The 15678-nt window shown below is 40.1% G+C and overlaps 1 protein-coding gene and 1 long non-coding RNA gene across 7 annotated transcripts in view; one reads left to right on the top strand and one right to left on the bottom strand.

Moving 5' to 3' along the window:
- The window catches only part of LRFN2 (leucine rich repeat and fibronectin type III domain containing 2), a 212168-nt gene that overhangs the window by 93644 nt on the left and 102846 nt on the right, over positions 1–15678 (bottom strand). For all 6 annotated transcript variants that reach the window (XM_064414518.1, XM_064414519.1, XM_064414521.1 and 3 more), the window contains one exon: positions 847–2239. In XM_064414518.1, coding sequence (XP_064270588.1) covers positions 847–2219 — 1373 coding nt within the window. In that variant the 5' untranslated portion in view covers positions 2220–2239. The remainder of the gene's footprint in view (positions 1–846; positions 2240–15678) is intronic.
- On the top strand, positions 1200–2668 carry LOC135297220 (uncharacterized). Its single transcript, XR_010359265.1, has 2 exons — positions 1200–1334; positions 2312–2668. It is a non-coding gene; the product is annotated as an uncharacterized LOC135297220 (long non-coding RNA).

The raw sequence follows: 15678 nt of genomic DNA, 5'->3' as shown, positions 1-15678 counted from the left end.
ACAAGGTGGTTTCTGGGCGTTCATCACTTGCATGAATATGTCAATCATTCTTCCAATACAAAAGGAAAATACAGTAGTACTGTTTTCCTGTACTGTTCCTACACATTTTTAGTCCCTAAAAATTTATTGCTGCTTCACTGCAAGAGAGGTTCCTGCTTTACATCATTAAAAGTCAGAGGAGTTGTAGAGCTAGGCAATCGTAAGGAACATTCAGAGTTTGCTTTTTTGAAATTGTATCTACCTCTTCTTGCATTTAATATAGTATGAAAAACTAAATGCTCCAAAGTTTTCAGCCATTATGGTTGTGTAGAACAGATGTTAGTGAAATCAGAAACAAGCTTTTTCATATAGGTGAAAAATGTCTTGTTAGCAACCCTAAATCTTGAATCACAGAATAATTAGAGCCTGTGTTATGGGTAGACAGCACAAACTTCCTCCCACATTGCTTCCTCTCTAAGTAGTCTGTTTCAATCCCACCTACAGGAGGTGAAAAGGGAAATTTCTAACTTCTAATCTTCAAGTTTTCCTTTCTTTGTTAAGACTACTAAGGAGGCTACCAACTGCAGTACTATTTTTTTTCCCAAATTGAAAATTTTACTGAAAACAGCTGCTGGAAAATGAGTACTACAGAGATTTGCAATGTGTGACTTGGACAGAAAAGCGATGAACAGATCAACAGGCAAACTGACAGAGAGAATCCAAATTTATCAGATACCACTAATGCTACTGGTCACAGTGCTATCTCAGTTCCACATCAAATAGGTAAAAAGCCAAAGAGCAAAAGACTTTTTATGCTGATTTCCACCCCCTGCCATCATCAGAGGACCAAACAAAAAATGCATTTACCTGTAGATCAGGACTTCATCATCCGAGCAGTTATACTGCAGCTGATACATTTTTACCCGAGGGGCTGACTTGCTCACTGTCCATTTGACCAAAGCTGAGGTAGTGGTCACATCTGACACCAGGACAGCCCTTTCTGGTGGACCTTTTGTTTCGCCACGATTGGACTTGGTGGAGCTGGTGATGTCTGAGAGCCTGGATTTCGGTGGAGCTGCTTTGCCTGTGCCGTTGCTGAGATGGGGGAGCTGAACAATTGAGAGTTCAATTGTTGCAGTGGACTCTCCTGCAGCATTGGCTGCTATGCATGTGAAAGTTCCGTAGTCCTTGGAGGTGGTGATGTGTATATCTAAGGTGCCATTGTCATAGACAGCTGTCCTCGAGGAGTTTCCGATGAGACGATCATCAGGGGCCACCCAGTGAATGATGGGAGTGGGATCCCCAATGGCTTTGCACTTCAGCGTGGCAGTTTGCCCTTCCAAGACCAGCAGCTTGTGAGTATGTTGTGTAATAAGAGGAGGCTCACAAACAAATTCCTCTTCCCGTACGTACCAGAAGTACCTTCCCTTTAGACTTGGAGGAGAAGCACAGGTTTCCATATCATCGTCTCTATCAAGCCGCCTTAACCACAGTAGCTCACAGTTGCAATGCAGTGGATTTCCTCCAAAGCTGAGGGACAGAGGTGGTGAAAATGGGGTAACAACCAAAGGAATTACTTGTGATCTGGCAAATATAGGGTCAGGAGGGAGCTTCTGAAGTCTGTTGGATGTTAGATCCAATCTGGCCAATTTCTGAAGATCTGCAAATGTCCCCTCTGTTATATAATCTATTAGGTTGTGGTCTAAACTGAGCTGATGCAAGTTTATCATCTTTCTTATAGATTCCCAGGGAATGCTTCGGAGGTTGTTGTAGGAAAGGTCCAAGTCTTCCAATGTCAGTAAAAAATCCTCAAAGGCTTCATCAGAAATGCTGCTTAGCTGGTTGTTGTTTAAAATCAAATGCTGAAGGTTAATTAAACCTCTTAAAGTATCCTCCTCAATCTCAGGCAACCTGTTGCTGTCCAGATGTAAAGACCGAAGACTCTCCAAGTCGGTGAAAGAGTAGGGCTGTATGTAACTAATGGTGTTTCTGGACAAAGTAAGGTCAACAAGTCCAGACATATTGGCAAAATCTTGTCGGCTGATATTGATAATAAAGTTGCCCCCAAGACGGAGTTCAACAGTCCTTCGATCTATGTCCAGTGGTACAAAAAGGAGACCCTTGGAGGGACACAAAGTCCCCAGTGACTCAGACAGGTTCTGACAGACACAATATTTGGGACAAGCGTTGACTGTGACAGCCATTCCAAACACCAGGATGCCGCAGAGCAATTTTTCCATTGTAAATCACGCAACAGTACCTGGAAGAAACGAAAAGAGTGAAAAGGAACATCAGCAATTATGATACACTAATTATGATACTTTTCTTCTAGTGTTTTGCCTAACATCTACCTCCAGAGAGACTTTGTGATGCCTCCCTTCAGGAGTCACACCTAAAAGCATCAGCCCTCCTAGATGGGACAGTTATGTGTTATAAAAACATTATAAAAACTCTTTTCTTTCTTTCTTTCTTTCTTTCTTTCTTTCTTTCTTTCTTTCTTTCTTTCTTTCTTTCTTTCTTTCTTTCTTTCTTTCTTTCTTTCTTTCTTTCTTTCTTTCTTTCTTTCTTTCTTTCTTTCCTTTCTTTCTTCTTTCTTTCCTCTCTTTCTCTCTCTTTCTCTCTTTCCCTCTTTCCCTCTTTCTTTCTTCTACCACAGATTACAAGGCTTATTAAAAATCCTGAAAGATTTCATTTGAATTACTGTCTGCTTCTTTGGGAGTAGAAGCTAGAATCAGTATCTATAATAATTACTTTCCGGTGCATAATAATGTGCAATTAGTTTTAGGGTTGAAGCAGCTGACTTTATGGATAAAAATAACTGCATTTTTGCCCTTCAGTAATGTGGTTAATAATGACCGTGTAATTATCTGGCCAGTTCTGGGGCAAGTCACTTGCCCACTCATAATAAAATTAATGACAGACAGCATTAGAAGCAGAAATCACTTGTGTAATTGCCACCTGGTTTCACCCTGTGCTCAGCCAAACCATGGAAAGAGTGACAGCATCTAGCTCCAAAGAGAGGAGATCCAGGGAAAGATGGTGCTACCTCAGGCCCCTGGAAATCTTTTTGACAACTACATGCTCTCACACTCCAACCCCTACTGTTGTAATGACATTGAAGCTGTTGCCAGTCTTCATGGCCTTCCCTTGCACCCTGTCAATTCTTCCTTGCACCATTATCTCCCTTTTTTTCAATCTCTCATGCACTTTTCCAGCTTGAACTGCAAGGATGTGTCTTTGAAGTGTAAACAAAACTCATGATTGGGCTGGCTTGGAGAGACAATTGTGGCTGGGAGAAGCTGAAGCCCTGCTTCAGGTTTGGGAATATTTATTTACACAGGTTTGCTGACATTCTTCCCAGATGAGCAGGATATAGAGAAATTTGCTTTCTTTCTGTTTACCCCTTTCCCAGACCCTGCTATCCAGCAAGGCTGAAGAATGGGTAGATCATTAATTTCTAGCCCTCATTCTCCTTCTGAGGAAAGGGGCAGGTCGACAAAAAGCAATATTTTTGTGAGGGCTCTCCCAGGCATTTTTTGCTAGGATGGTGTCCACCAGTCTCCAAGCCCCTCCCCTGTGGCACTAGCTACAGGCATGATTTAGCCTCTCACTTTGCCTCTCTTTAACCTTCAATCACCATGTAAACTTGCAGCACTGTTTGGTCTGTGCCATATCCCTTCTCAACATGCAGGTGCTCATACTCTTGGCAGTTTCTTGGCATGTGTTTTGAGTTATTAAACCCCCAGTAAGACACACCAAACACAAAACAAAAACTATCACTTCAACAATTTTTTAAGAACTCTTTAAGCAGGTCTTGCTCTACCTTCTTGTGAAAGGAATGGCATAGGGCATAGGCCTCTAAGGGCCTATGTTTGGGGCTCTGCCCAAAACTTCTCAATTCATGCCCTGGGTAAGGTGGCTTGGTATCTCCTCTCTGGGATATGCAAGATGAGTCAGAAAGAAGGAGATGTAGAAATGCAAGATGCTATGAGTGCTGAGCTATGTAGAGTGTGTTCTTTATGGCAAGGTTTTCTGCATGGTGTGATGGTGGTAATTATATACTGTTATTACTATTTCATAGCAGAGGAAATGACTGAAGCATCTGTGTTTGCTGAGCTTTACAAACAAGATGAAAGCGAGACACTTTTAGAAAGGATGGCTTGAGAAGAGTAATCTTACCTTCAATAGTAAATAAAGGGCTACTGAATAAAATGTTTGGAGATAAGCAAGTTTGTTATTGATGCAAATCTGTGGCATACATACCAAAGAGCTATAAATATCCCTTACAATATTATCAATTGGTGGTTTAGTAACAGGCAATTGGCTTTTTCAATCTTAATTATAAATGTATTATGCAGCTTTAATTTAGTGTATTACCCCACCAGCTGAAATGATAAACAAAAAGCAGTTTAAAAGGGGGAGAAATAGAAATAGTTAATTGGTAATAAGCCCTTTCATAGCTTCTCTCTCATCTACATTCCCACCCTCTGAATATCTATTCAAAAATGTGAATGCACACTTACGACAGCCGTGTCTCCTTTAAGTGTCTCAATTCTCTAACCACATTTTTTCCGGATGCTGGTAAATATCACAGTGCTTTGGGGAGATGGTTGACTCTAAGCATCAGAGTAAAGAGCATTCACGGGAAAAAAAGTAAAAATGGGGGGAGGAACAGAAGTTAATTACATAAAATAGGGATTGAAGCACCAAGAGGAGGATGTGAAGCAGGAGGCCTAAATGGCAAAGCAAACCCTGATGGGGAAACCATCTGTGGATGGCTTGAAAGCACATCATCTGCCTGTGTGTGCTTGCACGTGTGCATGAAAGTCACAGAGAATGCAGCATGTGCTTTTGCCAGCAAGAGGGCAAATTGGCAACAGCCACTGTCATTCCAGCTATTGCATGCACTTGAAAGTACTAATATAAATATTGTTTGTTTACAGTGGAAATTTCTGGCCTTTGTGATCATTTACTGACATTGTTATTTCAATTTTCCAAGATCTAAGTTTCTCTATAATGTAATCCTGAAGTCAACAGTTCACAATTCAGTGAAGGGGCTATAAATCAAAAGGACTTCCTATAGGACACTGGACAAAACAGAAATGGACACGACTCCTTAAGGAGAAAATCTGGGACTTCCATTGGGCAAACGATATTCCTTTCTCTCTCCAGACAGACAAAGCACTTGGGCCAAAGATGAGGTAATAAATCATAGACTAATAGAATGATAGAATGGTTTGGGTTGGAAGGCACCTTGAAAATCATCTAGTTCCAACCTACCTGGGATACCTTTCACTAGACCAGACTGCTCAGAGCCCCATCCAGCCTGGACTTGAGCACTTCCAGGGATGATTCCAGGTAATACTGCAATTCTTGAGCCTGCACAATTATAATTATATCCTTTAAAATCTAGACCATCCCACAAAGCTATGATAATTGCTAGTTGCCAAGGAGATGGATGTGTAATAAAAATAGTTTTGATTTTACTTCTGGTAATTTTCTTGTAAGACAGAAAATAAAGTGTCAAGTTTAGGATCTGTTTTTGCTGACCAGTCACCTTGTTCACAAAATCTCTTGTTAACTGCAACACCAAGAATTTTACAAGCTGCTAATGGCAGTCTTGTGATAAGCTCGCCATTCTGATTTACATTTTAAAGATATCTATCAGCCTGATAAAGCATATTTCTCACAGCAAGTCAGTAAGTCTGGAAGAGTTTCTGTCTCAGCCCAAGATGAAAAATAGCCCCTTTAGTCCTCTTAGAACATGGCTTGGTATGAATTAATATGTGCAAAAGCCATAAACCTTGGTGTTTTGTATTCAAATTTCCTCATAAAGATACAAATTCTGGGATTTGGCATCTCATTTCAGCAATGCCTCCAAGGCATTTTTTAATTCTATATTCATTGAACTTTGCATTTAAATTCCAATAACCTTTGCCTACCACAGTGCCAAGCACAAGGTAACTGACAGATAAACAATATGCAGCATAAAGGCTGGGAAAAGGGAGAGAAAGAAAAAATCAAAAAAGGAGAGATGGATGGGTAGTGGTTCTGATTCTACAGTTTCCAAGCACGCTGGGACCCAGGCTCCAGGGACTGTATGGGTGAGCTAAGATACCTCCTTTCAGTTTTGTAGGTGCTGTGGAGGAACAGGGTTTTCTTTCCTGAGAGCTGCCCTTTTCTGTGTTCTTTATCTTCTCTTATCTCTGTTTTAAGTGAGTTTATGTGACTAGGAAACCTACCCTCAATACGGAGGTTGAAGGATTGCAGTGATGGGTGAAATTTCGCACGTATTTTCATAAGCACTTTAATTAACATGGCATAAAAGAGTATGGGACTAGGTCAGGACAAAACTTGTTCCTTATTCACTTGCATCACCAAAAAAACTGTGGAAAAGTAGGTTTTGTGTTTTCCCTGATCCATACAAGCAGATTATGCTTCACTCACCAAGCAATTGCAATGGCCATAAGGAAAGCAAATATCTCTGCATCTGGATGTGTCCTCAGTAGCACATCCAAGGAAACACAGGCTTGGTGTTAGACCACTGATGGCTTTGTGAGCACCTGTGGAACTCTTTTGGTGTTTGAAGTCCATTTGCACCTAGCAGCTTAGAGGCTCAAATTCAGGACAACCAACACTGCTTTTGTTGCGCTTTTGTATTTTTTGCTTGCCTAGGCTCCTGCATTCTTTGCTCATTCACCTGATCTTCATCAGGTGCACACAGACAATGCAGTGGAGATTTTGGCTAGGGCTTTTAAGGAGCTGGTCCCATTGAAAAAAATTAATAGCTCTAGCACATGAACTGCTTGCTTGTCCAGCCACCTTACGTTTTACACATAAAGAGGGAACATTTACAAGAACACATTTCTCCAGGTGCTTGTGGCTGTTTATACTAAACTCCACCCATATTAATGTGACTGATATTTTTTTACAGTAACAGAAAAGAGGGAGCTCAGGGTAAAGTGTAACAATTTTCTTGCCCTTTTTACAACGTTTTTTCTTGAATATTGCAGCCATAGCAAGGTTGCACTAAAAATATTTTTCATCCCCCTACCACCATGAGGTTTATTTATGTGGTTTGATTCTTTTGAGTGCTGTTCTATTGTTTTCACATTTCCAAGCAGCTGGGAGTCCCTCCTACCTGCTCTGTGCTCCCTAGCATGGAAGCAGTTTTAGCTTGCCAGTATTTAGGAAGAGCTAGGCTAAAAGGGTGGATATGTCCAAGTAAAATTGCCTCACAGGATGGTCCTAAATATAAGAACATTTTTTGTTAAGGTTGCAGTGCTTAAAAAACTGGTTATAACTGGATCCAGAACAGAGGTAAGGATAATGCATAAAAGCTGATTTCCAAGAGGGCTCACTCTCTGAAGGCTGATTTAATCCATTTCACCGATCCCAAGGAAACAATCAAATATTTTCTTAGGCAGGGCTTTCTCACGCAGGAAGATACTACTCTCATTCAGTCCTTCATGGACAAAACCTGTGTCTCTATGTGTGTATTCTTGGAAAGCTTTTCTTCATTTTTCATAATGCTTTCCTGATATTTTCCTGACACCAGTCATGCTATTTTTTAAAAAAATACTAACCAATTACCCAATTCCTTACCACTACCAAGATGGAAATAATGCATCCATCAAAAGCCCAGATTATCAATGGAGCTTTCATCTCTGGGAGTTTACTAAAGTATGTAATTTCTTTCATTAATACCAGTACTTTCCATACAACCTAAAACAACAAATCCATACGCTAATGGTCCAGAACACTTAATCCCTGCAATTAGTAACTTCTTCACATATCAGGTTACTTAGGCAAAAAAAAGAAAAAAACCCTTGGACGCTTTTATGAAGTTTTAACATGTAACACTTAAAAGACAATAGTAACCCCAAATCTTATCAGACAAATTTCAGAATCAGTCAAAAATTTTGTTTCTGTTTGATATAATTAACCTACTAGCAAATGCTTCTTTGATGAGCTCTTGGAAAACATCCTACAAACTCCTTCCTAGATTCACTTTCTTGCAGTGTATATGGAAAGGGTGTTTTGAGCACTAATGTGTATGTGCTCACTGTCCTGGTTTCAGCTGGGGTAGAGTTACTTTCTTCTCAGAAGAAATTTTGAGAAATATGCATGTACATAAGGATTTTCATTTTTCACAACAGTATTGATCCAAGAGAAACATTTTATGTTTTTTAGATTCTCTGACAAAGAAGTCCCTGATGGCTGGGCAGTGTGTGTGTCTAGCAGCCTTAGTGACCCTAGAGCACTTAGGTCCACAGTGCACTTACATCCTAGTTCCTAAGAAATGTAGCTAGAGCTCTTAAGTAAAGAAGAAAAAAACAGATGTTGGTCTATTAGATCACTCTTCATTATTGCTAGCACTTGGCTGAAATGAAGTTACTGTTACAAGCCATTTGGTTTTAAGAAATGTGCAAAACTAGTCAAGATTTTGAGACTCATTTTGTGAGAAAATAAAACTTAGTGAACACATTCTGTGTACTTCTGAGCATCTGCCTGTCTGGCACTTCCCCACAATACATTTGGGACATTTTCATCACTTCAGATAAAATCTAAAGTGCAGAAACCTCAGAATTATTTACTACTTTCACTTTTCAATAGAGGATATAGTAAGTTTCGTGAAAGTAGAGTTAAGACACTTGGTTAGCTTTGCTAGACTTGTGTGAAGGAAATTGTGCATCGTTGTACCCACCTCATGTTTGGAATCCGAGTATCCACATGGAAGACATGTTATCAACATTATCAACATTATTAACATTTTGCCTACTGAAAAGGCTTTAACCTGAGTTCAGCCTTTTTAGACAACAGTCTACTCTGCTGTTAAGATGGTCTGAGCTGTGCAGGTTCTCCATTGCCTAACAAGAAGTTAACTTGTTCCACAGTCATGCTATGATTCCAGGACTTGGTCAATTAGGGACACACATCCTTTGGAAACTGGACACACATCCCTGGTTGGATGGTAACTCTAGTTTCCATCCAAAGGGTACAGATGCCACTACTTCCTCATGACTAATCTCTAGACCTTGTCTGATCTGGCATCATGCCACTTGAAGCTGGGACTAAAAAGCCTTCATGCACACACAGAGAACAGAACAAAAGAAATGTGTGCCTAAAATTCCTCTTGGCAATTAGCCTAAATTTCTTGTGTTGCAGAAGATGGAAATTTTTACTCTAGAATGATGCCTACCTGCAATGCCAAGGTCAGTCTCATTTGTATCTGCCTTGAAGCTTGCTGTTCAATTTTTAATTGCTGAGTGCTGATTGTAGTAACTAAATTAATTCAGTCCTGTAACATAAATCCAGTAGGCATGCTTGATTTACTCATTCATTAAATATTGTACTTTAGAAAAAAAATGTACGTTGAAACACATGGTTTCCAAATTAAAACATTACATTTCAGAAACACTAGGAACAAATATTTTGAATGCTTCATCTAATGCCTTTCTTAAAGTGGTCTCATGAAACCTGAATGATCTTATAAACAAGTTTTGTCACATGGGCTGATACCTGCCAGTGGGTAAAACCTCTGACCAAAATAGAAAAAAAGCATACAGCTCAATCCAGAACTTGTGAATGGCGCATTATAACCTTAATAATCGTAGCCAGATTTTGTTGACTAGTGTGATTTTACCTGTGAAAACAGTTCTGTCATTCTACCTTCACTGATTGGAAAGCACAAGCTTTAGCTGCCTGATTTGTTGGCACAAAACAGTGCTTAGCTACCTGGATGATTTTTGGTAATGCACAAAATTTACATGTGTAGGCAGTTACTTGTAAGCATACAAAAACAAGCTGAAGACAAAGAGGCCATTTAGAAAATCCAAATGTGTGTGTTTGGTAAACAGATGCACTTAGGTGTTTGCATTAGCAACAGGTCTATCTGGGCAGTTTCCTAGAGCTTTCCAGTGCAGTCACTGTACATCTGTCAGGATGGTGATTTCCCATGACAGATACACAGGAGATGAGGAGCGGTATTTTCAACACCACTAATTATAAATGGCTTGAGCACTAACCATAAATGGCTTGGGCTGATTTGGGGTTTTTTTCTCCCACAGACTATTTGAAGGTCCATTCATTTTTGATTGTTCATTTAATGCCTGTCAGCATTTATCCTATTTTAATGCTGTGTGCCAGTCTCTATCAGATTTCATCTACAAGCTCATGAGTCAGCTAAGCTGGGCCCCTCTGCTATTTTTAGCCATTCAGTTAATTTATTTATCTTGTTCTTAACAGCAATCCTACATTTTGCTTTATCAGCACAGTAGAGAAGTTACCAGTTACTCTGTTTCTTACTCATTTTGAGCACACAGAAGCTGCAAAGGTGCTAAGGAGCAATTCTCCCAGAGATATTGCCTGTGGCAAGAAACATAAATGTCCATCAATAGACCCTACTGCTTTCGGCAAATACAACTGAAGGCCGCTTCTCATGGTCTGAATCCAAATTCCCCTTGGCTGTGAGCCATAACAGAAAATCCTCAGGTAACTCTTTATCTTGAGCTTACTTTAATTCTCATAAAAGTCTTTATGCATTCTTATTTCCTTCCACATCAAAGGAAGAGGAGGATAATTAGAATTGGGATTCTCTTCTTTATCTGGGAATATTACTTTTTTCTATTTTCTTTCTTTTTTTTTTTTTAATTGACCCTTCATTCAGCCCTAGAGACAAAGTCTGTCCAATATTCTGTAGGAAGTATTCTTTATTTGGAGTGCAGACTGCAGTTTTTCTTTCATGTATAACCTACATGCAGAGAGACACTGGTAGGAAATCCAAGGCATACAAAACTAAAGATCTTTTGCTGATTTAGTTCTGGTAAATTTAATTGGGAGCATAAAGTGCTATACAAAGATCTGGAAATCCTTTGAAACAAGCAAGGCAGGTTTGAAGTTCACCTGTAAAAAAACCAAAACATAACAAACAATCACTTTTGCTGAATGCCCCAGGAATCCTAAGGATGTTAGCATAGGCATTTGGTGTCAGAGATCCCCTGTTACAGGGAATACAAGCCCAGTGTCTTGTCTCTGTGTTTGGCTCATGGATCAGTGAGAAATTAGTTCTGGGAAGGAAACATGAGGATCCCGCCGTGCCATTGCATGACACAACACACGGCCTCCACAGTACCTGGGCTCTTTCAGCAGCCTGGTAAACTTTCTACTGTATTTTCTTGCTTTTCACTTTGGGTGGGACCAGATCTGTCCATTAAATTTCTCTTTGTAACACTTCTCCCTTTTTGATTCACATACAGGAGGATAATTTACTGTTTCTCTGGAGAACTTCACATTCCCATTACCTCTAGCATAAGAAGAGCAGCTTTTCAAAGATGTAGACTTTGTTGCATCTGGTTACACAGATATCTATTTCCAAAGAGCTGTAAATGGATGGGGAAAAGAAAGGAGACTTTTGATAGCAATAGCAGTACTTTCACCAGAATCTTAATGCACGTTGAAAAAGAGTAAACTTCTACCTAGTTTTAAGACGTGAATAAGAAGAGGCACAATCTGCCTCAAATGTCTTGCTCAAAATAATTTACCAAGTTCCTCATGGAAAACCTAACTCTCATACCTTCTCTTTCCACAGTGATGTTTCCACATTTAAGGCATATCACTGCAGAATTTTTTAACACAAATCTAGTGTCATGGACAGTGTTTACATAATTACATTAAAAGAAGAGATGCAGTGCTTTTGTCTCTGCAGAAGAAATCTGGCTTTAACATTAGCATTAACTCCTGGATTACTTCATCATGTCTTGCTATGTATGTAACCTTGGATGAGTTTCAATTAGCCTCTCTTTCTCCTCTGTAAGATAATTACAAGTACTGACTTCTGCTAATAAGTTGTTTGCGAAGTATCTGGAAACTGTGTGTGCATGTAAGAACAGTTTATGGGGCAGTCTATTATGGCACAGGAAGGGAGATTGTGGATAAGAGACATCTTGAGCAGTGTTTTCTCTAGCTCAGTCATTGGTTCTTTGTCATACCAGGAGTGGCAGTCAGCAGAAGGCAGTGGCAGTGTGTGTCTGTGTGTGGCTGAAGTGACTTTGTCCCTGTGCCCCATTTGCTGCCCTGAACAGAATCTGTACTACTGCCTGCAGAACAGAATCCCCTGAAAGACACTTAGCCTCCTTTCCTGACATCTCACATTCTTCTTCTCCAATGGTTTAACCGTAGCTCAGAGGCTCACCTGTCATCAGTAGGAAGCTCATATATAGTGGAGTAGGTTTCAAAATTTCCTGACTGTGAAGAAATCTTGATAGTACAAATGAATACACTGGGAAACAGCACCAGGAAAGCAAACAGAAAGGAAATAAAAAGCATCTCTAATCTATTATTTTATAAATAACAACAGTGTAAGTACATCAATGTATTTCAGTCTCGCTAATGAGACTGAAGGCTTTTTCTCTTTCCAAAAGGCAATAGAGCTGGTGAAGGGTCTGGAGCACAAATCATATGAAGAGTGGTTGAGAGAAATGGGGTTGATTCATCTGGAAAAAAGAAGGCTCAGGGGGACCTTATTGTTCTCTACAACTACCTAAAAGAAGGTTGTAGGCAGGTGGGAGATGATCTCATCTCACAGGCATCAAGAAATAGAACAAGATGAAATTGCCTCCAGTTGTACTAGAACAGGTTGAGATTGAATATAAGAAAAATCTCTTCACCAAAAGGTTTATCAAGCACTAGAACTTGTTGCTCGGAAGTGGTTAAAGCACCATCCCTGAAGGTATTTAAAAGACATGTAGATGTGTCACTTAAAAGACATGGTTTAGTGGTTGGACTCTGTGATCCTAAAGCCCTTTTCCAATCTAAAAAAAAATTATGATTCCATGAGTGTGCTGTTTGAAACATAGAATGGTTTGGGCTGGAAAGGACCTTAATCATCTGGTTCTAGTCCCCTCTTCAGGGACAACTTTCACTAGACCAGGTTGCTTGAACCACCAACAAACCTGGTGTTGAACACCTCCTGGGATGGGGCATCTACACATTCCTTGGGCAACCTGCTCCAGCATCTCACCACCGAAAAAAAGTTGATATAACTTTTTCCTAACATCCAATCTAAAACTACTGTCTTTCAGCTTGAAGCCATTCCTCCTTGTCCTGTTACTATACTTCCTGAGGAAGAGTCCCTCTCTGGCTTCCCTGTAGTCCTCCTTCAGATACTGTGAGATCTCAGTGCAACCCTTTCCTCTCCAGGGAACAGACCCAACTCTCTGAGCCTGTCTTCATCAGGGAGGTTCTCCAGTGCTTTTAACAACTTCATGGCCCTCCTCTGCACTTGCTCCAATAGTTCTACATCCTTCCTATGCTGGGAGCGCAGAACTGTACGCAGTACTCTAGGAGTTGGCTCACAAGAACAGAGTAAAGGGGTAAAACCACTTTCCTGGCCGTGCTGACCATGCTGTTTTGGATGCAGCCCAGGATATGGTTGGCTTTCTGTGCTTCACAGTGCCAGCTCATGTTGAGCTGCTCATCAAACTCCATCTGGTCTGCAGAGACCTTGTTCCAGGAAAGATGGAAAGTCTTTCAGGTTAGTCTGGAGGAAGGTGAGTGGAAAGCAAGATGAAGAAAGCTGATTTTTTACTACACTTGCTATGTTTATTTATGAGGAAACAAAAGTCTTCAATCCCCAGGGCTCTCTGTGCAGCACCTTTCACTGGCACTAAGTCAGCAAAAAAAAGAACAAGTCTCTTAAAATTAAAATGAAGGGAAAACATGTGATAAAATAAAATATATAAGACTCCAATATTTCAAATATATATTCTGCTTCACTTTGCAGTTTCTGCTCACCAACTATGCTCAGAATGAGTCTTATCAGATAAGAGCAGCCAGCTGCTATATGCTGCATTTAAATTTATATTGCCAACAACAGGCTCCATTACCCAAGGATTTTCTTGTTGCTTTCCTAATACTGTCTTTCTGCATGTTTTATTTCTCATTTCCTTATGTACTCTTTACTTTCTAGTGTGTACCAGCATATCCTCGTATTTGTTTCACACATTTTGTGTTTTTTTACTTAGTCTGTCTTTGACTAGTTTTCCTTTTTTGTGCCTCTAAACTCTTTCTGCTTCTCATATACCATCTCTGAAGCTGCTGTCTTACACACTCTTTGCTGTTTCTTTCTTGCTTTTTGCTGCATCCCACCCCCCGCCCCCCTTCATTCCCTAATCATTTGATCACTGCAGTTCTTTGATGTGTGAGGCTTCCAGTTCAGTCCCAATTTAATTATGTTTTTCAGAAGACTGACCTCTCTGGTCCCAATTTGTTCAAGGAATTTCCTTCATTGATCCAAGGCCAGATCCCTTTACTACCTCTTCTAAGCTAGATTCTTGATATTAGAAACAGACATGTATTAGCACTTAAGGTCAGTTTGCATATATCAGCAGTTAATTGCACTGATTTATTTGCAGTAGATACAACATACTCTTCCCTGCCCTTAGGTCTAGATGCATTAACACAAAATCAGGGGGAAATAATTAGATGTATTCTCATACTACAGCAGATGCACTTTCTTCACTGTACATAAGAATACTCAAAGAATAGATTGCATTTTTCAGTAAATTGCAACACATTCCAAAGGTTACATATTTATTTTCTGTTGGGCTATTATGGAAACAATGTCCAAAATTATTAGTTTCCTTTCTTAAATTCTCCACCTATCATCTACTGTTTGGGAAATAATCAGAAAAATGGTTCAAGCTTTGAGGTGGAAAGTCAAATCAATGTTTTCCAGAAAGAATAAGAGTCCTGTAAGAACAATTAAAAGTGAAACACACTGTCTGGATGGTATCCAGAGTGTCTGGAAGCTAACTCTGTCCATAAAATAGCAATCCGACATACATGAAAATCTCCCCTATATTAGCAAACAAGCATCTGCTTCCTTCAGCAAAGCAGTAAAATCTTCCTATCAGTAGCAAAAAATTTTATGGAAAACTGAAATACAACTTCCTTTCCAGGGAGGGAAAACTGCAATATTTCAGCCAGGAAAAGTGGGGAAAAGTGATAATTGCTGCTGTTCATTACTTCCACAGGGTCTGCAGTCAGAGGAGACCCTAGTGAAGGGTGTAGAGCACAGTAAGGACAGTGAGCCACTGAGCTGCATGTCCAGCAGGAACGAAGAGTGGCAAAGGTCTTTCTGCATTAGACTGAGCTAATTAAATACAGCTCTATGCTTGACAGGATCTACAAATGCCTCAATCCACTTTGGCCAGTTGTACCCGAGGATGATGTCACATCTAAGCAGACCAGCATGAACACATTACCTTCACTTGCTGCCAAAAAATACCAGCCTGAATAAGATCAGCACAAAGGTTACACTTGATCTGACTGAGAAGTGTCAGGGAAACTGAGCCTCTGGATAAAACCAGAGCTGCTTCCGGCCCACAGCGCTCCTTCCCCAAAGCAGGAAGCTCAGACTAGGATGAGATATCTGCTACTGTGAGAGAAGTGGTGTTGGCCTCCTGGATGAGGTACTGGCCTTTAAAGTGAGAGGTGCTGAAATTCAGAGTGATCTTGACAGTCTCTTGTTCCTCACCATGATTGTCATGAGATGTTGCTGTGCATGTTGATGGAAATTTTTTTTTAATGAGTTTTTAAGTCTAAATATAGGTGAAAATCTCCATCTTCTCCCTTATGTTACTTGTATACCTGTAATCATGAGGTGTGAGAAAATGCAGAAATTCTTCTCAGGAGATG

Source organism: Passer domesticus, chromosome 3 (assembly GCF_036417665.1).
Source record: "Passer domesticus isolate bPasDom1 chromosome 3, bPasDom1.hap1, whole genome shotgun sequence".
Taxonomy (NCBI): domain Eukaryota; kingdom Metazoa; phylum Chordata; class Aves; order Passeriformes; family Passeridae; genus Passer; species Passer domesticus.
The sequence above is the reverse complement of the archived record's forward strand: the minus strand, read 5'-3'. Positions and strand labels throughout refer to the sequence as shown.